At 39.9% G+C, this 24,920-nt stretch overlaps 1 protein-coding gene across 3 annotated transcripts in view; it reads left to right on the top strand.

Moving 5' to 3' along the window:
- The first annotated feature begins 9,634 nt into the window (after positions 1–9,634).
- TMEM63A (transmembrane protein 63A) overlaps positions 9,635–24,920 on the top strand; it is a 30,143-nt gene continuing 14,857 nt past the window's right edge. The window contains exons 1-13 of one of the 3 annotated variants that reach the window (XM_079298371.1): positions 9,635–9,906; positions 10,760–11,106; positions 11,777–11,973; positions 13,914–13,993; positions 15,486–15,549; positions 16,709–16,746; positions 17,869–18,011; positions 20,125–20,176; positions 21,321–21,429; positions 21,809–21,879; positions 22,577–22,657; positions 23,260–23,383; positions 23,740–23,873. In XM_079298371.1, coding sequence (XP_079154497.1) covers positions 11,788–11,973; positions 13,914–13,993; positions 15,486–15,549; positions 16,709–16,746; positions 17,869–18,011; positions 20,125–20,176; positions 21,321–21,429; positions 21,809–21,879; positions 22,577–22,657; positions 23,260–23,383; positions 23,740–23,873 — 1,082 coding nt within the window. In that variant the 5' untranslated portion in view covers positions 9,635–9,906; positions 10,760–11,106; positions 11,777–11,787. The other 2 variants (XM_079298372.1, XM_079298373.1) reach the window with 2 other exon arrangements.

Genomic DNA, 24,920 nt, shown 5'->3' with positions numbered 1-24,920 from the left:
AACACAACTGTTTAAATACAGCATTTTCTATGCCTTCAGCAGTCTCCTCCCCACTGCCCCAGTCTGTTCCTTGTTTGTAGCTGGAGAAGCAGGACTTGTGACTGCTCTGATGGCTGCAGCATAGGCTGCTGGCAAAAACACTGACATTTAGCTAATGCAGTTGAATCAGATAAATAAGCATACAGCCCTGAATTGCTTGCTTTATACCACAATCCACTTCATTAAGGAATGTCCTAATTACTGAGAAATGGCTGAATTCTGTGGGAACACCACTTAATTTCTAATCAGAGTCCATTTATTGGCCTAGTTAAAATGCTGCTTTTTCCTTGCAACTGTATTTATGTTGTAGAAGTTTATCAGCTTTTTTTTTTTTTAAGTGCTTTTCTTCTGCCTTGATGTGCAGATTCAATGTCCCATAGCCCTTACTGATTCTGTGCAAAGTTTGTGTGGCAATTGGAATTCCAAAAACAGAGATGTACCCATTTTCCTCTCATGCCAATACAGTTGGAATACTATTCATACTGCATCTGTGGCACTGAGTAACCTGGCTTAATTATGGATTGTATTTCCTCCAGTTAATTTTAGCTCTAATAAGTTTCCCTTCACTGAACAAACTGTCCTCTTTTGCAAAGAAAGAGAGAAAATTAATCACTTTTCCCCAACTCAGATAGAAAAAGAATAACACTATATTCTAGCAGCTGTAATTTATTTCTATTACCAGGAGAACCTGACAAGGCAGAAAGATCATGAAGTATGTGGTAATGCAAGTTGAATAATTTGCATTACTAACTTTGCTGGAAAATATTTTTTTTTCTGCAAGGCAAAAATGAAGATGAAAGGCCAAGATGAGTGTGACCTAAAAAGCAACCTCTTCTGCTAAAAATGATGACCTGTTGTGCAAAACAGTAATTTGTTAGTGGAGTGCAAAAAAACTCTAAAAATGCCTGTTACTGGCACAGAAAATAACAAAACCCAATACAGGATTGTAAAAGGAAAAATTAAGTGACAACACATGCTCAGATGACAAGACAGAATTGATAGTTTAGAATTCTCTAATCTGGTACATCAGAGTGAAGAGCACCTGCCCAAATCTTCTGCTATTCTTCACTGAGATATTCAAAATCAGTTTGGGCAGTGCCTTAGCAAATCTACTGACTGGCAAAAAGATACCTGCAACAACTGCTCAGATGGTTGTTTTCCATCTGTAGCATCTGCTGCTGAAGTGACTCTGGGGCTATTGCATGTCAGTGGGTTTTACACCATGGAGCTTAGATGTATTCAGTTTCAAAATAATTACTTGCACATGGCTTTTGTCCTTGATGTTAACAGCATATTAGTGCTGTGACCAAAAGGATGGTGAGGTAGAATCCTGAATGGGTCCAGCAAGCACACCAGGCCTGCCTGTCTGAGCTCTGGGTGAGCTGGGTTCATACAGGGAGAACTTGTCTGAGAGGCTTCCAGGAAGCTGGGAGTTCCAAGAGGTACAAAACCATCTTGGAAATTATGATCTGGATCAGACTATCCTCCCTCCTGCTGATGCTTGATGTTCATTCTTTGTAAGCAGAAAAAAGCTGTAAGCATTGCAGTGAACTTTTGCAGGAAGCTTTTCTTTGTGTTCAGAGTGCTGACATCTCTTCAGAGAATGGTCTTAAAGGCCTGTAGATTATTTGAGATTTTATTTCCTTTTAAAAGATTTTAGATCTGTTAATAAAATTTCAAATCAACTCATTTTTAAAATCAAGTGATCTGGTCACTCTTAGTGGTGATTTGTTTTTTATCCCCTTCATTCCATTCCCCTTCTGTGTAGATTGGGTAGTATGTTATACCTTCAAGAATTGCACAACAAATATCAAAATAGCTCCCTAATTTTCTTTTCCTTTCAAATAATGCTGCAATGTTCAGAAAGTATAGCCTGCTCCTACTCAAGCAGTTACATCAAAGCTGTTTTCACTTAAATATTTATATAATCAAGGTAATGATTTCTAACATTTTTTAATGTTATTAGTACTTAATTTAAAAGAATTCAGAAGAAAAGAACTGAAAACCCCCCGTTTTTTGTGTATTTGACTCCAAAACAGAGCAGAAAAGAGTATTTTACTTCATGGCACAGGAAATTATGTAATTTCCTGCCATGCACTCATATCTATGTAAAGGAGTATAAGGTCTAGGATATAACATGACTCTTAAAAGAGAAAAAAATAAAGCTTTGTGATCTGACCAGTTTTAATCCTTTTAGCATTCATACTGCAGCACCATGGGAGATGCATCATGGTCTTTTGATTTTAAAAGGGAATTTAGCCACACTTGGTCACGTCACTTGAAGCGTGAAACACAAACTTCAGTTGTTTGGTTTGGTTTTTTTCCCTTTTCTTACCTTACCATTTGCTTACTCAAAACCATTAATTAATGGCCAACATTTCCACATAGCAACCAAATGCATTTCTGAACCTTAATTTTGGCTTTGACCTGTGATTCTGCAGGAAATGCCATGCATTTGAAGCTGACATCTGTCAGCTTTCCAGCTGAATAACTAAAGACATGGGGACTAAAATTTATTTTATCTATGCAGCATGACTCTTAGCTTCAGCAGTTGCCAGTGCAGAATTCAGCATCTTTTGACAAATCATAGGCATGGAGAAGATTTTTCAAAGGTACAGGAAGGAATTTAGAATCTATTTTTCATTGAGCAAAACTTGGGTGCTTAGTCCATTTTCTCTGTTTTGATTCTAAAATAGAGCAAGGAATATTTTATCCTGTGACAGCAAAACTAGAAATAATTACTGCAATGTGAGCAGAGACACAGATGACCTGAGAATTAATTTGAAGTACTTGATCATTTTGACCAGATCTGTTGGAACACCTCTGAGGCAGACTACAGGAAAACAATGTTTTCAAGAAAGTTCAGTTTCTGCAAATCCAAAGGAAGGAATCTGAAAATCATTATGTGAAGCAGACTTGGAAAATTGGCTCTTAAAATTCTTCGAAGACTTCACTGTTTGATTTGGTTTTAGTTCCTCATGGTAGGAAAGCTTACCTCTGGTCTTCATTGTGTTTCCAGGCTGGTAAACTGTTAACACTTGCTGTCCTAAATGAGAAAATGCTGTGATTCATAATAGGACATGAAAATACACTGTTGCTTGCATTGCCTTAAAACAGATCTGAAATCCACAGCAATAATAGAACACAGTTGTCTTGTTTTCTAAGTGGATGGGAACTGGCTCCTTAACACAATTTCATGTCCTCTGAAAAATGTTCTCACTATGATCATTTGATTAATAAGTTCAAGGTCTTACATTGATGTATGAAACTCTTGTAATCTTCACAGGAGCTATGGTGCAAAGGAATTACAATCACCCTGGCTCACTGTTGCCCAGAAGAGTTGGCAATTTGAGGCCTTAAACCTCAGGTCTGTTCATGCCAGGGCTCTGCATGCAGCTCTCTTCACTGTGCCTGTAAAGCCCCAGGAACTGACCCAGACAGGGTGTAAAGAAAAAGGAACACCATGTTGTGAAAGCAGGAATAGTTTGCCTAGATATTCCCATGTAACACTGATCCTTCCATCCTGGAGTTCATCTCATTCCAGAAGCCATGGCACTTACAGGACCTGGTCTTAACTTCTCCCAGATTAATTCTGACCACTTACTCTATCATTATCTGATATATAACCTGAAAATATAAATATCTACTTCAGTGAATCTAAATATAAACATCTGCTTTACTGGAACTGTACATAATATCAGTAGGAAAGGAGAGTTGAAAACATCTGGGCTCTCTTCCCAGTTCTGTCCCTGAGTCAGGACTATGACCTTGAGCATATGGCCTTGGCCAAAATTTTCAAGTCCATATTTAGACACCAAAATAAATAAGCTGATTTTCAAAGGCACCAGCCAAGCACAGCTTCTATCAACAAAACTCTAATCACCAATAGACTCTAATGATTATTGTACTTAAAGTATCTTAGTAAAACAAACCATGTCCCTCTTGCCATCTGTTACAGGATCACCTGTGTGTCTAAGCTGCCCAGCCTGCAGTGCCTACATTACTTTCCCTTTTTACACAGATTAGGCCACACTCCCACTCATGAGGCAATGCCAAACGTGCCAAGTCCAGCTGGAACAGATGTGAGGAAATACCTTTATATCCTTTGCATCCATTTGAAAGGAGAAAGATGAAGCAGAAAGAAAAGCAAAGAAAGTGATTTAGAGGGGGCAAAAGAATCACAGAAAAGGAAATATGAGCAAGGATGAATGAGGGGAAGAAATAAAATACTACAGAAAGAGGAGGGAAAGAGTGGACAGGGAGGGACAAGATGGGAAAATCAGAAAGAATGGTGACAATATGTCCAGCAGGTAATCACACGCTAAGAAATGGACAGATTTAGGCAACTCTGCTTCCCTAAAGTGGAGGTGCCAGAAAGCACACAGCGAGGATCCACGTGCCTGTGGTGTGCCTGAAGCAGCAGTCATACAATTGGAACTGGTTGCATGCTGCTGCTCCCCACCATTTCCAGTCATGCTCTGCTAAAGTCATGCTCCCCTGGTTTCAGCAGCTTCCTGGCTGAAAAAGGCCTCACTGTCCTTGATTGTGGCTGTTGGCCATGGACAAAGCTCTTCACATCTTCCTGCTTAAGCCACTTTGCATCCTGACACCAAGTCACCCCAGCCACTTGCCCCTTGCATCCTTGGCACCTGACCCCCTGCTTGGGCTCACCAGGATCATCCTGCTGTCATTAGTGACCCCCTGTGCTCGCCTGCTCTGTCTGCAAAGGAGCCAAGTCACTGCTGCTGTGGAAATTGTAACTCAGACCTTGCCAGCTCTTTGAAATCCTCACAGTTTGAATTATTTTCATCTGTAAATCCAGAAGTGGGAAGGGGGAATTCTCGCCCAACAGAAAAAAAAAAAAGACGGCTCATTAGAAAAGCCTTAAAAAGCTATTTAATCTATAAATTAATAAATGATCAAGCAGGATGTTTGATGCTGACATTTTAAGGGAAATCATGCCAGTAAACTAGGAGGTGTTGCTGCCAAGGCCTTGGAACAGGGTTCTTATGTCTAAAAGCTGGTAATCTCATTGGACTCTCTGTAGAGCAGAGAGTGGATATAGCAGATTCAACCTAGTGACAAATTTCTTCAAAGCTGTTAAACTGAGTAGGGTTTGGACAGAAAAAAAAATAAAAAGGGAAAAACTAGTTTTCCTCTTCTGACCTATTTGGATTAATACCAGGATATCAGAGCTTGCTTCACAAAAATTTACTCTCAATCCAAGACTGCAGCAAACCCACTGAATTGACCCACCAATGGCTTAGACCATTCTGATGGGCTAAGATCTCCTGGAGAGTTTTGTGGCTCCTGCACAAACAACCACTCATCTTTGTGCTCCAGGGAAAGCAGAATCTGAGGCAAGGATGCTAAATTGTCTGTCCAGGACTCACCTCAGTACTGTTGCAACAGGAGTCACTGTGTACACTGAGGACACCTATGGAGCACAGAGGCTCTTGAGGGCACCAGAGTTGTTCAGTAAAACTAATGTGTGTTGTACCTGGGAATGGGAAAACTTTGCAAGCTCTGAGTGGTTTGATATTTCATACTGGTAACAAGCACACCTGGTGCCTGATAAATCCAAGGGCTCATGTGGCCAGGTGCCCTCCTCTTCAGTGGGACAAGCCAGATTGTGCCAGATGGTTTCCTCATCTCACTCTCTCTCTCAGGGAGCTGCCTTAATTATAGTTACTGCTGTGCCACCTATGCATTATGCTTCAGCTTCTATACACATAGGGCTAATGCACAGATAGGCATTAAGATAATGGGTACATTCAGGACACAATGAAGTCACCCACGTTGCAGCCACCTTGCCCTAGTTTTGTACCAAATTGTGTCACACCAACAGTGGTTGCATCGTGACAAGCTAGCAATAAACCTAACAATACTGTGTATCAGCAAGGGATTTTCCACACCAGCAACTACTCCAAAAAATCCCCAAGGTTTAAAACCTCACCCTGCCCAGAGGTGAGTGATGAGGAAGTTCGTGGATTCACCCCATCATAAATCTATTTTATGCAAAGTATGTTGCAATAAGCCTACTTTTTCCTCCTGTACTATTCTGCTTTGCTATTTTAGATTGCAGTTTCCTGTGTCTTTTAATAAAATTCCAGTTTTCATCCAAGTATAACTTGATGAAGATGATAAGAAAAATGAATCATGCTCAAACATCAATACCACTGTTACATTTACCATTTCCTGACATTAAATGTAAAAGAAAAGAAAAACAAATTTCTATTGTATATCACTAGATATGTTTGGTTAAATATATTGTATAATACTCTGTTGTATTGATTAATAAAAGTACATTCCAACTTTAATGCAAGGCTATTTCTACCTTGAAAGTCAACATATTACCTATGAATGAGAAGCAGCATGACAAAAGCAATTAAAAAGAATAGAGAGAAAAGAAGGGTGTCAACTTGAATTAAGACTTGCTGCTTGCTGATTTGTACTATGTACTAGGACATTTAAATCTGTGTATCTGTCTAGATTTTGCTATTTGTTAGTTTATATTATAAACATTTCAGGCTTTTCAAAGGAAAATCTCATAATGCCCACACTGCATCCTGTGCTGTATTGAGGCTTGTAAACAGATTGTCAGATGAAGGAAAAGATTAAAAGATAGCAAAGGGCTGCCAGACTGGAAGTCTGAATTAAATCCATTAAGGTATATTTGAATAGGCAGATAAGTAAGGAGCAGCAAGCTGGGCTGATGAGTTTCTTCAGAGAGAAGAAACCACGGTGAGAGTTGCCATGCATGGCAAAGCTCAGGCCACCTGCTACTCACCTCCAGAGACTATTGAAGTCTTGTTGGGATTCACCCATCAAGGGATGTCCTGCTGTGATAAATCAAACTGAAGTGACAAGGGAGCTCTTCAGCCATAAGGTCATTTAAAAAAATAAGGGAAGAGTCACACATGGAAGTGCAAATACCCTGCACACGTGTGCAACCTGGTGCTAAAGGGCTGTTGAAGTGGATATGGAGGGTGCAAAATAAAAGATGGAAGGATTTCAGAGTCTACTGACCTGCTCCCTAGGTCCTGAGGGTGGTTTCCATCTGCTCTAGCAACATAATTAAACGTTCGTGAACTAATGGCGGTATGTGGCTTTTGTCACCACAAGAACAGACAGTGGTAAACAAAACCCTATTTACAAGAGGGAGGGACGAGGGAAATGTGACTCTGTTGTTGAAATTAGAGATAAACAAAATCACACCACTTAGCTAAAGAGCCTGTCTAGACAGAGGAAGAACAAAAACAAATTACAAAAGCTTGATGTTATCCTTGTGAGAGAGAGAGGGAAAAATTATTTTGTAGCTAGGCAAAAGTTACATCACACTGAAGAATGTCAAGACTACAATGTTGAGATCACTGAATATTACCTATTTTACACTACAGAGTAAGATAATCTAACCAGAGCAAGGCCTTCTTAATTTTGAAAAATCTGGCAACAATCAAGAGTACAAACAGCTTAGGAAATTAGTGAGAAAACCAACTAAACAGATTTTGGTCCTAGAAGTGCAAGAGCTTCAAGCATACACTGAGGCTTTACCTACATGGTAGATCTACTCTGCTGCATCCACATCAGTAAAACTTAATTAAAAAAAAAAAAAAAAAAAAAAGTTAATATAATTATTCCACTGTGAAATCCTGTTTTAAAATTAGCTGTCCACAGGAAGAGTTGTTCCAGAAAAGACAGAATGGAACAACTGTATGACACTCATGCTAAACAACTTTCCCATCAACACGGCCCTAGAGAGGAGAGAGTGTGTTTAAAGGTAAAGCAACTAACATCCTTCAACAGCAGTGAGTTTTCTTTATTCCAGTAGTGACTCTGAACCACTTTGAGCTGACAACTTTTATGCAATTTTCTAACTAGCATAATTGTTACAGCCAATTTAAAATCACAGGTTATCTACAATGCATCTGCTAGGTAAATGATGAAATTCTGTCTTGAAATGTCTCTCAGTGACTGCAGACAACCAAGACTTTTCCATTTTTGTGGGATGAAGTGGGAGAAGGCAGGCAGCACACATACAGCCAGATGCTGCTTTCCACTGAGCAGGAACTCCTGAAAAGTGAAACAAGGATTTGGAAGAGCAAAACAATTGTGGATGACTAAAATGGCAGGGAGCAGGACAGCAGCTATGCTTGCAGGGCCCTAAGTAACCCACAGAGTTGGAATATGCAGGAATACAGGAGTTAAAGATGGAGGGGCAGGATCAAATGGAGCAAATAATGGATTCTTGGCAGCTGGGACATTAATTCCCTTTAAATATAAAAGTCAGAACAGTTATATTTTCATCATTACCATAACCTTCTTCTTCCTCATATGCCTGCTGCTCATTGAGGTCAGTCCTTCCAGTCAGGGGCAAAGGATGAAGGCACAGGAGGATGAGAATGATTGGTAATGCTGGGTATCAAATGGCTGTGGAGAGAACACTAAGATAAAGGGTAGACAAGAGGTGGACAGCAGGGACCTGCTGTACAGTGTTTCTGGCTTGTTTTCTGGAAGCAAGGGGTTCCTTTAAGAGGTTCCTTAAAGGCTATGATGTCCTTATGGATATCTGGGAATTGGTCTTATTCCAGCTCTATCATAGATTCAGTAATTTGAACTCCCTGGGTCTTGGGTTTTTTTCCAATTCACAGCATATAAGTAGGTGTGTGGAGACAAGGGGCTATGCATATTTCATGGAACATTCATGCTACTACCATTAATTTATTAATTTATTTCTAAATGTTTCTGTCAAAAGAGGTTTTGGCCAGCAGGTCAATGAAGGTGATCCTCCCCTTCTACTCTGCCCTCGTGGAGTGCAGTCTGGCTCTGGGGTCCTGTTGGAGTAAGTCCAGAGGAGATCATTACAATACTCAAAGGGCTGGAGCACCTCTCTGACAAAGACAGGCTGAGAGAGCTGGGATTGTTCAGCCTGGAGAAGAAAAAAGCTCCTGGGAGATTTTAGAGCACCTTCCAGTACCTGTAAGGGACTACAGGAGAGCTGGAGAGGGACCTTCTACACAGGCATAGAGGGACTTTTACAAGGGCTTGTAGTGCTAGGACAAGGGAGAATAACTTCAAACTGGAAAAGAATAGGTTTAGGTTAGATATTAGGAAAAAATTCTTCGCTCTGAGGGTGGTGAGGCACTGTCAGAGGTTGCCCAGGGGAGCTGTGGATGTCCCATCCCTGGAGGTGCTCAAGAGCAGGTTGGATGGAGCTCTGAGCAAACTGCTCTAGTGGAAAGTGTCCCTGCCTATGGTGGGGGATTGGAAATGGATCATATTTCGCGTCCCTTCCAAGTCACTCTACTCCATGATTCTGTGATCTACGTGTATGGCCTGCTCCACTTCCACCTGCATGCTTGCCCCCTTCACTAGACCCGAAATTGTGAAATCTCTCTGGAAATAACCTCTCACATTTCTCGGGGACCGTTTTTCTTCCTGTGCAACAAAATACTCCCTTCAGTTCTGATTTTAGACACCGGTAGGCGCTATAAGGTCTCCCCTTACACGGAGAGTCCTTACAGCTTCTCCAGGCTTGGACAGGAGCAGCAGCTTTCCCTCGGTTACGTGAGGGTCGGTTCCCTGAGGGAGATGTGGGGCCGGCACTATCCCGGCCGGAGCGGCCCTGTTCTGGCGGGGGTGGCAATTTTCCCGGCGGGGCAGCATTATCCTTGCCGGAATGGCATTATCCCGGCCGGAGTGGCAGTTTTCCCGGCGGGAGCCGCCTGAGGGGGACGCGCCGCGGCGGGAAGAGGGGCGCGCGCTCCGGGGGGCGGGAGGAGCGCAGAGCCCGGGCCGCGCGCGCATGCGCAGACCCCGGCACTTGTTGCCGGCGCTCGTAACTGCGGGGCCGGGAGCGCCCGTGAGGTGACGGGGCGGGAGGGCAGGGACGGGAAAGGCAGGGACGGGACGGGACGGGACGGGAAGGGGCTAGGAGAGGCCGCCCCGGCGCAGGTAAGGGAGGGCGGGAGCGGCGCTGTGCGGGGAGCGGGCGAGGCGAGCGCGGTCCCCCCCTCAGCGGGGTCGGGGCGGGCGGCGCCGGGAGCAGCGTCCCCTCCCCGCGGGGAGCTGAGCCAGCCCACCCGCTCCGGAGCGGAGGGACCCGCTCCCCGCGCCAGGCCAGCCCGGCGCTTTGCCGCCTCTCCCGGGGCAGCCGGCCCCGCCCGCCGCCGCCCCACGTCCCTGCCGGAGCCGGGAGCGCGGCCGGGACTTGCTCCCCTTTAACTTGCTCTCCTTTCTGGAGCTCCTGCCGGCGCTCCCTGGGTTCCTGCGTGGGAGGACGTTTTGCCCTGCCCTTTATCTTCCCGGCAGCTGGCTTGTTTAAAAAGAATGGCTTTCGAGAATTGGAAGCAGTGTCTGATAAACTCTAGTGTGTTGCTTAAAGTTTAGCGTGCGGGCTTGTGCTGGAGATTCCCGAAGGCTCTCCAAAAATGTTTTCTTTTCCGTCAGGACTAGATTTCCGTCCGTAGAAAGCAAGGATAGAGTCACGGCACAACTTTTGTGGGCGTTGTCGGTTTTTTTTTTTCTTTCCCTTTTTTTTTTTTGTTTTTTTTTTTCCTTTCCCTGTGATGAAACACGTCAGCTGAGATAAAATGTCTTCATCACCATGTCACACTGTCCAACAGTTAGCAAATGCTGTTTTGGGAGTATTCTCCATGCTGTTCTCCCGCTGTTTAAAAGGAATATTTAGTTATTATATTTTTCTTTTATTTTATTTCAGCATCCAGAATAGTGCTGTCGTCAGAGCCACGTTCATTCCTCTTAGAGGCACAACATCCCAAAAGTAGTATCCCTGGACCTATGTGATGAGGACCTACAATATTTGCTTTTGAAGAATTGAGCTTTTTTTTTTTTGGGGAGGAGTGGTCTCTTGTGAATTTATCAATCGGAAGTGTGTTCTCCATGAAGCAGTACTTGAAAATCAGCAAGTTAATAAGATTCAAGAAAGGAAATGTTTGAAGTGGAATGCCCCAAAATAAAGGAGCAATTGCCTGCGCTGATAAAAAGAACTTTGTATCAATAGCCAAATCTTGTGCATTCTTGTATGGTACTACATTATCTGATCAGGTCTGTTGACTAATGGCTATTCTCTGAGAAATACTCTGGTTTTTTTCTTCTTTGTGGCATACTGTAATTACTGTGCTGTCCTTTCAGCTGAATTACTTTGAAAAAGGAAAATCATCCAAAATTCCAAGAACAGAAAGGAGCATGGGTATTTGTGTAGTGGTTCTCTTCTGTAGAATTAGTGGTAAATTTGTTAATGATTGACATTTAAATACAAAATTCACAAGTTGACACATGTTGACACAAGTTCACACATGCTCATCAACTAGGAGCAAAATCTTCAAGCTGCTGTTGTTGAAATATGTAATGCCTTATGTGATTCCTAGAATCACAGTCCAGGCTGGAATGTGTCATTTAATGTTACAGATTAAATCATAGGGACATTTTCTGGGGTGGGAGGGATCTTCTGCAGATGTCCTCAGATCTCTGTAGAGGATGTGGTTCACTAGAAGTCTGGAATTCTTGTCTGGGCACTGCTGGTAGTTGAACCTGCCATTTATTGCAAAATATTTCACATATGAAGAGAAGACATTGTCAAAGGCACCTTCTTTTTTCCTAAGTAGTTTTCTGGTTGCACTTTTTATACTTGTAATATTAGTATATCTCATAAATACCAACCAGGTTTTTGCAAGTTGGTTTCACCATTTCTTTTTTTTTTTTTTGTCTTTTAAAGGGATAGACAAAATGAACCCTTTCTATTTTCTGGGTTTTGGAGATTCTCATCTAGGCTTCTTTGGGAACAGGAGTGGACCTTTCAACAGATCAAATGAATCCTACTGCTACAGCACTGCCCAGGGCAGCACAGTGCTCCAAGGGGTAACTTTTGGTGGAATCCCAACTGTCCTGCTGCTTGATGTAACCTTCTTTTTTGTAAGCCCAGTTCTCTATTTCTTGTATTGAAAGTAGTTCTGGCCTTCTCAAAAGTTAGATTGTTCAGAATTCTCTTATTTATCGGGTTGGAATTTGGTTTCTGAGAATGTTCAGAATAAGAAATGAGGCCATCCTGGGAACATCAAAGTACTTTTCAAGGTGTTGATAAATATTTGCATGCATATGGGATGGTGGTGCCACTGTATGTTGGATGTGTAGATGTAGGCAGAGTGCTGTTTTACAGGATCTATGTGTGGAGTCAGTGAATTTTGTGATTGTAGCTCAAATTTTCATGTTTTATCTCAACTTCAAGAGCATTTGGGTTTAAGCACTGGGTGCATTATCAGGAAGGGGACACCATTACTAGTTTGATTGTGAAATAACAGATTTTCCCTATTGTATTGCCTTTGGTAAAACCAGGTTTTTAAAAACTAGATTTCCTGAAGCTGTAGATGAAGATGAAATAGTGTACTGACCAGCTCAGTCCTGAAAAAAGGTGGAATAGGATTAGTTGCTATCTGGGGGCTCCAGAACAAGCCTGAAATTGCACTAAAACTTGTGGTTATTTTTGTCAGCTTGGTCCAGGTGGTCTTCAGTCACAAGAAACAGGGCTGCAGATCTACAAATTGACCTGAAAAGGGCATCTATTGTAGTAAAATAGACTAAAGGGATAACAGTTTCTGAGTTCTAGAAATCTGCTGTAAAGAAACTTAAAGTACCTGTGGTCTGAGCTGGTCATTCTGTAGGAATGTAGAGCATATTCCTCAAAGTTATGTAGTGGCATTCTTTGCTGTTGGTTAGGTGTAGACTACCATAAACCTCATATTTTGTGAGGATGTACAGTATTTACAGCTCTGTGTGACCAACAGCACAGCATTTAATAAGAATTAGCTGAAGTGCCTAAATGAAAAAAAAGTTGCTTTTTTATTTTTAAAGCTGGGGCTCAATTTTATGATGCTGAATTTGCTTTTGAGTTCCTTGCTGTTGAACTGCACTCAAGCAGGGTTAGGTAGAGAGTTGGGTGCAGTGCAGAAGGCTCCTCTCTTGTTCAAATACCAACTACTGACAGTTATTTATCAACTCCTGTATTCTTATTGTCATGATGTTTTTACTGCATATCCTTCTAGTAACTGACAGTTGATGGGTTTCTGATATGTTATCTCTAGGTTGGTTTCCAAAGGAAGAGAGGTTTATATATTTCATTTAATTCTCTTTTTTATCTGCCAGTCCTGCCTAATAACTGTAGAATACTATAGCCAATTTCAACCAAAGTTGTGAAGAAACTAGAGAGCTTTCCCACTTGCACCAAGTTTAATGACCAGATGGAGAAGGAAGATCTAAATTAATCCTCTATGTTAGAAGGAAGGCTCTCATAAAAAGGTTATATTCATTGTGAAATGTGGAAATTAGCTGTGTAATCTTGACACAGAGATAATCTGGACATGTGTCCTGACTGGCCAGCCAGTATTTGATCCCAGTAAGTTACATCACTAACACCACTTTCCAGCCAAACAGGTATGGGATGGAGGAGAAACCAGAAAGTGAGGGTGTATGCTACATATGCATAGAAAACAGGCCTTGTAACTTCAGTGCTTTCTGTGCAGCAACTTGTTTCTTAAAAAGAAAATAAAAAAAAGAAAAAAAAAAAGAAATTATTCTGTGAAATACTCAGTGATAGAGCTTTTTTCTTGTTTCCTTCATCTCCTTCAAAAAGTGAAAATACAAGGGGCAGATTGAAAATACATTGCAGAGATCAGAGATGGGTAGTTTTGGTCCCAGACAGGTTGATCTTTAGCATATCCACCACTGAGTTGGTTGGCCAATATGATAATTGATTTAGGAGCTAGGACAGCATTTTTTGTCAGTATCTTACACACCTAAGAATGATTAGTATGAAACAGGAAAAATAAATATTTTAATATCATTGTTTTGTTTTCTAGATTTTAATATTACTGTTTTCCATTATAAGAAAGAGATTCTGGGACTACGGTCGTGTTGCTCTGGTGTCAGAAGTTGAAAGGTAAAAAAGATCTGCAATCAGACTGACTTGTTGAAACCATTTGGGGAGTGGGAAGGAAACTACAGTACATGTGGCTTATATTAGGTGCATTTGTATCAATTAGATATATTTGTAATCACTTGTTTATTAGAAATGCCCTATTTATTAGAAATACATTCCCCTCAGAGAGCTACTGTCCCTGATTTCAGCCATAAGTCCTGTGTTTCCATTGCCATGCATTTCATCCTACAGCTGTGAGTTAAGGAAGTGGAGGTAAGGAAATAGGCTGCTTGTCTGCTGACATGCTGCACACTGATGTTTGCAGTGTGCTTCTGTACAGAGAGAGGAATATTAACCATTTTATTTGTCTTGGCTCAAGCCCAGCATATTCACAGAGATCCCTGTGCCACAAAACCTCCCAAGGGTTCAAAAATAAAAACTGTTGCAGGTTTCTGAAATTCTGATTTTTAGTAATATTTCAAGTGAGCTTTTAATTTTGTTGGTTTTTTTTTTTTTGTTTTTTTTTTTTGTTTTTTTTCTGGAGGGTGATATGTTGTGATATTTAAAATCTAAGCTGTCTGTGTGTGAAGTGGGGAAACTTTAACAGTGAGCCTCTTCCTGGTGCAATCAAATTGTGGTAAATTCTCAAGTGAGCAACAGGAAAACTCAAACCCTGTTTTTACATGTAATCTATGGACAGTTGTGAAAGATAGATTATGTAAAATGAAATGGGCAATAACTGAGAAGGCTTTAATCCAGCTGGCTGAGGCAGCAATCATGAAGATGCTCTACTAATGGGTTGTGGAGACATAGGACCAAAGGCTGGAGCAGTCAGACACCCAGGAGCCTGTGTTTTTGTCCTGCTGGACTGTGAACTGAGCCTGCTGCCCAAAATTAGAGACAAGTAGGAACACAGTCCATTCTCTCAGGTGGACTCCTGCAATTACCATTGCAACATTTCTTTTTAGCAACAAACTGCAAACAGGCACTCAGCTGCTTTTGAGGGCTACAGAATTTCTAAATGTTTCTGGCCTTGCTACAGGAGTGTTTGTGTGAGGAGGTGGCTTTGCAGGGATTTAATTGTGGGGAGAAATTGTGAGCAGTAGCTGTACGATAAAGGAAGAAAGGTGGAGGGAAAAGAAGTGATGTCTTGTAGTGAGGAATATCCAAACAGGAAGCCAGCTTGCAAATCTGATGCTAGCTAGGCTCCCAAACCTGTGTTGCATTCTGTTACAACACTGTAGTTCGAAAATTCTGATAAAATGTTGTTTTCTTTCAAGTTGAGTTATGTGCTTTCATGTGGGGAGCTTGGGTGTCCTCTCTGTTCCACATGAGACACACACAAGTTACTATAATCAATCATGTGCTACAGGGTGAAAACCACAGCTTTCAAAAATGCAAAAGTGTGTTTGTACTACATCCCTCTGTCAGAATTGTTAAAGTTGAAATGATTTTGTAGAACTCCATCATCTATTGTTAAAGATACTTTAAAACATCATTTAATGTGTTTTAGTGAATCAAGATATAACCGGTTGTCAACATCATCATCAGTACCTGAAGATCTTGAATATGATAAGGTAAATATTTTAGATAATACTTTCTGAATGGAATCTGCTGTCATTTGCTATTCCATATAGTTCAATGAACCATCATTAATCTGGAAGTTAATCTCTATGCAAAAATTAATAATGCATTGTTAACTGTGTTTTTATAGAACCATTCATAACCTCTGTGTCCTGACAAATTATTGCCATATCATAAAACCAGTATCTTAAGTCTTATTGTTTGTAAGTCTGGTTTGTTGTTTTTCTGGTTTTTTGTTTTGTTTTTTTTTTTAAATTTAGAGAGGGACTATATGATAGTGTTTCAAAGTGGGAGGGGAGAGTGAAAAAAGACTAGTAAATAATTTGTACTGGGATAGCAGTTCAAAAAGTTACATTGTGTTCACATTGAAAATAATACCTAGTTGCTTTTTACAGTATTTTGTTTTCCTCACAGTGTTGAGGAGACTGGATGAAAATATGTGCTAATAATGGTGTTGTGCACTCTTAATAATCAAACCGGTTTGGATGGGAGGGTAATATTTTGGCCAAACTTGTAACTGGCTCCCTCCATGGTCTTTGGGAAGCTGTTGAATTGGTACACCTCTGTAATTTTGTGTTGTAACTTCAGAATGAACCATGCAAGAGTTGTCCAGTGGTGACATCCTGTTTTCAACATTTTATACATGCATGTATCAACTTAATATCTAGCCTTGCAATTTATTATTTGTGTCAGCATCAAAAATATACTAGTGTTTGATCAGGATTGCTCTGCTATTTGTATGCTTCATCTTTTCAAAATCCTAAAGGAACTTCAGCTGTTGAGTAACACGTGTCTATTTAGTTGGATAATGTTCACTTGAAAGAAAAGCCCTTTTGAGAGAGAAGGTTTGTGTTTTTTTGAACCATAGTGGGATGCTCAGTGAGATGTGAATTCTGCTATCCAGTTCCTTTGGGGGATTTGTAAACCTATATAAGAAGCCTTTCTGTTAATGTAATCACAGCAGTGTTTTCAACAACCATTTAACTAATTGACTTGCATTAGACCCTTGTATTTCACAGGAAAAACTACTAGCTTTTTAGCTAAGAGTTAATAGTTAAGTCTTTCTTAATAGAAAGACTTGTCTTAATTGGATGGATTAGACTCTATTTTTTGTATGTCAGCTCCTAAAAACTTTTTTCTTTCTATTTGTAGGGGTTTTGTTCTTGGATTACAGCTGCTTTTCGGATGCAGTAAGTATATGAAACAGAAACAGTGGTTTGCTTTGATATTTTTGTAACCTAGAAAGGTGGTTTTAATTCAAAACTTTTGGGGGTTATTTTCCCCTTTGAGTAGATAGAATTTTAATACAAGCACTGATACAGGTGCTTCTATTTGGTTGAAAAAAGGAAGTGAAACAAGTTCAACTTATGGGAATAGTTTTTCAGGATACAGTTGTCCTGCTAGCAGCCCAGGGACTTCCCAACCTTAGGACAGTGTGTGAATCTGAGTGAATTTATAGCATTTACATCGATTCAGAGCTAATGCTTACACTCTAGGATTTTACTCTTCAAAGAGTACCTTGTGCAGGTTCTCCTATTTGAAGCCAGTAGGGCCTGGGGCAGGCAGTGGGATTTCCCTGGCAGGGTTTCTGTGGAGAACTGGTGGTTTAGTTGGGGCTGGAATTGACTAGGAATTGACATGTCCATTCAAATGTTTGCCAGAAACTGAATGTGAGGCATGTGATGTATGTTCTTTATGTCTCTTGGGGCTCAGTAGATCATGACCTTAAAAATCAGTTTCTAGTTTGGATACACTGAAATATGAATGGGGTGGAAGTTAAGCCTTTCTCCATTTTTGCTAGTTCAGTTGCTTTCTTTTCCAAGTTCCCCTATTCTAATGGTCTAATCTGCTGACAGTGGAGACATGGTGAGAGTTCATTCCAAAACCTTCTATATCTCCTGTTACATGGGTGTCATAAGAGTGAGGTGATTCCCACAGGGAGTCTTTATGGAAATGAGTGAATACTGTCACTGATCTTAAATTTGGAGAGCTAGGCTTTTGACTGGCATAAAGCAGGAGGTCACAGCAAAAGACTTTGTCCTCTTATAGTCCGAAAGAATTTGGATTCATATTTGCTTTTCAGATTATTGTTTTAACCTTAAATTCCCCAGTGTTAAGTTTTGTATGGTGGTATTGCACAAGAAAGATACACCTTTGGAGCCTGAATTTACATGTGAAAGAACACAACCATTTTGAAAGCCAATAGGGATTGATGGGGATGTCAGTGAGTAGGCTGAGGATAGAATGTGTGTTCACAGACCACTCCCAAGAACACTAAGCAAGCTGACCATGTGCTTTTGTGTGTGATGCAGTGATGATGAGATTCACGAGAGGTGTGGTGAGGATGCCATCCATTACCTGGCCTTCCAGAGGCACATCATCTGCTTGCTGATTGCTATCAGCATTTTGTCAGTCTGTGTCATATTGCCTGTCAATCTGTCAGGTGATCTGCTTGGTAAGAATTTATTTTTTTGTATTCTTAAAACAATTCTTTATTTTATATAAGAGTAAAAACTCTTTAGATTTTTTTTTAATAAGGTTTATAAGGTGGTGTTTAAACCACTGTAGTGGGTTGTCTCTGGCTTGATGCCACCTTCACAAACTATTGCACCAGAATGTTCCTCTCACATATTCTCACTCTGCTGTTCTCTGTCTGCAGTTAGATCTGCACAATAACTTTTTTCTCATTCTGAAATAGGTTATCACAGAAGTGTTACTATCATTCCTAATTTGCCTGACTTGGCCAGCAGTGGGTCTGTCCTGGAGCTGGCTAGAATTGGCACTCTTGGACATGGGCAAAGCTTCTGGCAGCTTCTCACAGAATCCACCCCTGTAGCCCCCTTTACCCAAACCTGGCCACACAAACCCAACACACCCCCTCAGTCTGATGTGAAATTTCTGTGATTGTAGGGGGCTCTGGTCAGAAACAAGGTTGCAGACTGCTGCAGATGTAGATGACAAGACTTAAAAGGCTCTAGGCAGGATAAACTTTCCCCATGCCCTCTTAGCTGGTGTTGATCATTATGGTTTTTATTGGTGGTGATTGTCAATGGAAAACATCTTCACAGCTGAGAAATTTTTTTCTAGTATCCAGTCTGAACCTCTTTTGCTTCAATTAATTTAAAATAAAATTTTTTTATATGTCTCTGGAGATAATAGATTATTCTTTCCCTATTTACAAAATCCTTGTAGCTGCTTGAGAATTATAAACGTTTTTTATCTGTTTTTTCCTCTTTCTCATAAACAAACCAGGTAATTTGGTCTTTAATCAGAAATGTTTTCCATTTGGCTGACCATAAAATAGTCAGCCATGCCTTTTATTATTTTGTTTTAATCTAGCTACAGTGTCTCCCATTGTTACTTTGTCTTGGTTTGTGTCTCAAAATTGGACAAATCTTGCCGAGAATTTGTCAATGCTGACTGGATAAAGTTCATTTTATGTTTCTTGCAGTCTAGTCTTGATTATGTCTTCCAGTGTGGCACCTACAAATACAATAATCATGTCCTGTAGTCTGCCATTCAGTTTGCTGGTGGGAAACCTGAGTTCTTTGAGTGAGATCTTTGTTAACCCCCAATTATACATTCTTCCATTTTTGATTATTAGCTTTTATAATCTTATTTCATACCTGGCTTTGTATCAGTCTTGTCAAGATCATGTTTACAGTGCTATTCATGGTTTTTAAGAACCTTGTGACATAGCTCATGTCTGTAATAGGATAGATTGTACCTTTTCCTTTTTGTGTTGTTTCCCTGTGGAACTTCCATCTCTGACCTCCCTTTATGAGCTCTTTCTTGGCAATTCTCTGTTTATATTAATATCAGCTTTTTATTAAAGCAGGACAATATAGCTTCTGGTTTTCTGCCTTAACCTTTGTGAGTCTGGGAAATATAGCAGAAACCAAAGTTTTAGTGTTCTCTCCCCTTCTTCCTCCTCTTCCACTGTAAGCTGATTTTCAGTTATGATGACTTGACTTGCAATGTGGTTCAACAGTCTGGGCTAGAAGGATTGTTTAACTTTCTAGATACACTTAACTCCTTTTCCTTTGTGATAATTTATTCAATTTTCCCTCACTTGCATTATCATTTTTTAAAATACTTGACAGTCTAGAGAAATAATGTCACGTAAACCCATTTTTGACCTTAACAAGGTTGTCAACACTGTTTTGTTGACACTGAATTAATGCAGCTTAAAAGCCTGAGATAAGAAATCAGTTAAGATGAAAGAAAAATGTGAAGGAAATACGTTCAATCCCTAAGCAATGTTGTTAATGAACGTGAAAGGAGATTGGAGGGAGAAAGGGAACTGCTTCCAAGACCTAGTGTTTAGATTTTCAAAACACTCTATTGTTTTTCTTGATGACTTTAATGTGGTATAATCTAGGGCTGCTTTTTCTGTCTTTAAAACTCTAGACAGAGTAAACCAGCATTGATTATGATTCTAAATCTTTTTGTCAAAGAACTTGCTCTGCGTTAAAAAGAAATAAAGAATAAAAAATAGAAGAAAAGCTGACTTTCTGACAGTAAGTGTTGCTCCACTTCATATTCATACTGGTTCTTGTTCTTCCTAGATAAAGATCCCTATAGTTTTGGAAGAACAACTATAGTAAACTTACAGACTAGGTAAGTAAGTCTTGCAGAATCCCTCCATGCTGATGTCTGTTTCCTGCCATGGTCTCTAAACACAAGAATTGATACTTGCAGCATGGCTCATGGGGTTGGAATAACTTAGTCCCCTTCATCAATTGAAACTGGGATATGTCCTGCTTCAGGCTGTGCACTACAGTGCTGATAAGAAATCTTGAGACTGGGCTTCTGGTCTCTCATCTCTCACTTCTTGCACTGCATGTTTATCTTGGCTAATGACTGCACACCCAGTGATATTATTTTCAGAAATTTCCCCATTAAAGGAAACCATGTTTCAGAAAGAAGGTAAAGCTGATAGCTTTACTGGAATGTGTAGCTGGGATGATTTAAATTCCCTTACATTAGATTTGTGTGTGTACTTATCTCTCCCATCTGAGATTACAATTAAAATTACTTGTATGTTTTTTTAAAAATCTGTAAAGTAGTTGAAGTACAAAGCTGCACAAATCTTCTGATTTATTTTTGGTCAATCTACATCCATCCCTGGCACTATATCCAGTAGAATCTCTGTTTTGTGTAACCATGTTATGAAACCAAGTAATGGGAATGTTTTACTTGGTTGGGGTTTTTAATCTATAAAATAGGTTCTTGTATTTTAGCTTAATTACAATTATTAATGCTCTTCACAAAACTGAAGAGCTGTTCACAGAACAGAACATCTGTAAGCTTTGAAGAAGGAGCTATCATAAAAGCAGAATTTACTCCCTATATGAGGCTGTTTTCAATTTGAGAAAAGATTGTGTTCAAGGAGAGTTCAGTTATGCACTCAGCACAGTAAATAATAAAGTAAATAACAAAAATTTTGGCAAATAGCATCATATATCCTATGTGTCATCTCAATGACAAAATGAAAACCAAATGTTGCCTAAATATGCCCATGTCATAAAGTATGTTTTCTTTTTAGCTCCATGACCCATAGAATATTATGAGCAGCAAATAATCCTGTTGTCTGTCCAAGGCATCTGCATAGGTGTGACTGACTACCAGTGATTGCCTTTTTTTTCTTTTCTTGTTTTGTGTTCAGTGGGAGGTTTTGATCTGATTATCATTTTATAGCTGCTTATATCAGTTGGACAATTGGTTCTTCTGTTTCTCATATTCCTAATGTTTTGTCCAACAGCAATGATCTTCTTTGGTTGCACACAGTTTTTGCTGTTGTTTACTTGATTCTGACTGTTGTCTTCATGAGGCATCACATGAAGTATGTCACATATAGAGAAGAAAACACAGTAAGTGTCTGTATTGAAGTGAAAAAAAAGTGTATTTGCCAATGGATAATGCTGAAAAAGCTAATTGTTAAGGCACCTCCTGCATGCTAGAGTGTGACATAAATGTGAAGGAATTTACTGAAAGCAATGCTCTGACTGAATTGTGAAAATGGATGGAGAGAAGGGGGTTGGGGAGGGATTTGTGAAATTTTGCTGTAACTTATTACCAATGTAGAAGGTGCTGTCTCAAACAGATGAGCTCCCACCCAAATCCGAATTACCTACCCTTTTTCCTGCTCTACTACACAGCTAATTGTTCTGTGTCTTGGCCTTCTTTGTATTCTTGTTTTCTCTTTTATAATGTGGTTTATCAAAATGTAACTTGCATTTTCTCTCCCAGGTTAAGTGCACGTTGTTCATAACTGGTCTTCCAAAGAATGCGAGTGAACAGATAGTGCAAAACCATTTCACGTAAGTTCCAAACTTGAGCAATAACATTAGAGTCACAGAGTGCTTTGGGTTGGAAGGCTCCTTAAAAATCATCCAGTTCCAATTCTCTGCCATGGACAGGGACACCTTCCACAAGAGCTCGGAGCTCCATCCAACCTGCTCTTGAGCACTTCCAGGTATGGAGCATCCACAGATTCTCTGGGCAACCTGTGCCAGGGTCTCACCACCCTCATAGTAAAGAAGTTCCTCCTAATATCTAATCTAAAACTATTCTTTCAGTTTGAAGTCATTCTCCCTCATCCTGTCACTACATGGCCTTGCAAAAAGTTTCTTTCCATTTTAGTTTAGGAATAGGAGATGTAAAATTGTCCTGGTAGTTTTCCCTGCCCAAGCAGATAAGTTTTTTGAATTTTGCACTGTTTAAAATTCAGAAAAGACATATTTCAATGAGGTTAGTTAGCTGATCTTAAAATCAGAATTTAAGAAACTGTGTATCCATTCATGCCACTACACCCCTACACAACTTTTACTTGGAATATAGCTGTACATCTCGTGTTGAGTAACTTCTAACAACTGTCTGTGGAAGTCTCTGCTCTCTGATATCTCATTCAAAAATTTAATGAGTGTTGAGATGTCAGGTAGATACCAGTGCTGCTCTTTGAAAGTTTCTTCATTGTACTTTCTGTTCTTACTGTTCTCATGTGCTGTTTCCTTTCAGAGATGCCTACCCGACTTGCACTGTGCTGGAGGTCCAGCTGTGTTACGATGTAGCCAAGCTTATTAACCTGTTCAAAAAAAGGTACTTGTTTTTGTACCCTACACAAGTTCAGCATAATTTTACAAATGTTTTGCTAGTCCTTAATCAACAGGAACCTACAGTACTAACATGGTGCATCCTAAAGATGGATTCTGCTCTTCCAGTTCTGTCTGGACTTCAGTTAGATTTAGCTGTGTTTTAAAGAAGTTCAGCCCATCTCTTGTTGGTGTGATATGTTTTGTTTTGACTTACTGATTATTTATGGCTGTATGTACTTAGTTATTTATAGAGAGGCAGTGCAAGGTGAAAAACTGAACTATTGAAGTAACTCTTAACTCTGCCTCTTTGGCCAGAGGTGCTGATCACAGTAGAGACAAGTGTTATCTTCTGGGCTCTCAAGAATAGCATTGGGTTATTCTTTTTCCTGGAACCTCACTACAAGTGTAGGCTGTATAATGATACTACAGACTTGCAAATAAACTCTCTAAGTAACCAAAATGAACTTCATGTAAATATCCTTGGTGACTGATTCCTTTGCTATAAGTCCTTGGCATATTTTTTTCCTCTCAGGGATTACAATCTTTTTAAGATTGATGTTGACACTGTTTTCTTGCAAAGTGTTATGGATGTATTTTTCCGTGCAGAAAACAGGCAGAAAAAAGCTTGATTTACTATGAACACCTGCATCAGAAGTATGGCAAGAGGGTCCAAATCAACCCTAAGCCATGTGGTCAGTTCTGCTGCTGTGAAATGAGAGGATGTGAAAGGGTAAGAGATTGTATTCTTTTTTAGTTATGGCTAACTAGGTTATTAGAGGAGTAGAAAATATTTTTTTGTGTCATGTTTCATTGACCTTAGGAAAATTCTTTATTCATTCATTACCCATAGCTCATCTGCCATGTTCTTGTACTGCATAGGAAAGGAATTCCCTGAAACTTTTGAAATCCAATCTTAGTGCACAAACTAAAGTACAAGAAAATCTTCCTGTTTGTCTTTGCCTTGTGGCAAGATTTGTAATTTGTGGGAGTGGCATGAGGAGGCATGATTATGCTTTGTGTAAGCTGTGTTAATGAGGATATTGGCCATCTGGTACTTGTATGTAACAGCCATCAATTTCCCCACAGGAGGATGCTGTAGATTATTATACCAAAGTTAGAAATGAACTTGAGGAAGAATATTCAAAAGAAGAACAAGCTGTTCATAATAACCCACTGGGAATGGCTTTTGTAACATTTCAAGAGAAATCCATGGCAACCTAGTAAGTTTTGTCTGTTGTCTTGTTTGTTCTCTTTTTACTAAAATAGTACAACTGATCTCTTGTTTGTGTCCCTTGTTTGCTTATGTTGGTTCTTCCTTTCTCCTTTTTCACCATTCTGTGGGTTTGCTCTGCTTTGCTTTCTGGTAAGTTTTCCATAAATGTGTTTTAGCCTTTATGCTTTGAATGAAGGAATATTATCTAAGGGACTAAAAGGCTTGGGACATTTAATGGGATAAAGAACCTTTCCCTTCTGTGTGAGATCCAGTCCATCAGTGTAATAGGAGGCTAGACTAATTGGTTCTTGAATATGAGTTATTGACATCTCTATTTCCTACTGTACAAATGGTCCAATTACCAAACTATCAGAATAGGTATAAATTACACTGCCAATTAAGTCATCTCAGCAGTGTAGGTCAGTGAGGGACCTGGCCACAGGTGATAGATACTCATATTCTGTATATCTCTTACCTGTTGTTATAGATATGTGTGTAGACCTAATAGCAGAAGTTGTTCTGTGCTTTTATTCAGTCATTTGCAGAGAAAAATATGTGTAGCCTCTCATGTTCTGTTGGCACTTTGTGAGCATCTTTTGCTAACACAAAGTGGGTCAAGGGAAGCAGAATAATATCTGTCTTACAACATAAAACATAGTGCTTTTTTCTGTTCTTAGCCTCTGTGGTTTAAATTGTCTGCATTCTTTTGGCCTTCAAGTCATGTTAGAGAGGCAGGTTTTCAGGCCATTTTTCAAGGAGATCCAGGATGTAGAATTTCTTGCAAGTATTTGGTATATTGGAGAAAGTTTTAGTTGCTACTCTTTCACTGAGTGATTCATCATGAAATCTGCCTCCTCTCCTAATTTTGTAATGAAATGACATTTTGAGATGTGAAAATGAAAGAAGGAATAAGCACTGAAGTTCCTTCTCTAACTACTGCTGTGTTGTGAACAATTTTGATGGGATTGTCCCTCCTTGAGCAAGTGTCCCGAGTTGTGCTGCAGGCATCTGCAAGTTGAATCATCAAGACCTGAAAATATTTTAGTCTGTTTAT

The sequence above is a fragment of the Erithacus rubecula genome (genome assembly GCF_903797595.1).
Source record: "Erithacus rubecula genome assembly, chromosome: 2".
Classification (NCBI taxonomy): Eukaryota; Metazoa; Chordata; class Aves; order Passeriformes; family Muscicapidae; genus Erithacus; species Erithacus rubecula.
The sequence above is the reverse complement of the archived record's forward strand: the minus strand, read 5'-3'. Positions and strand labels throughout refer to the sequence as shown.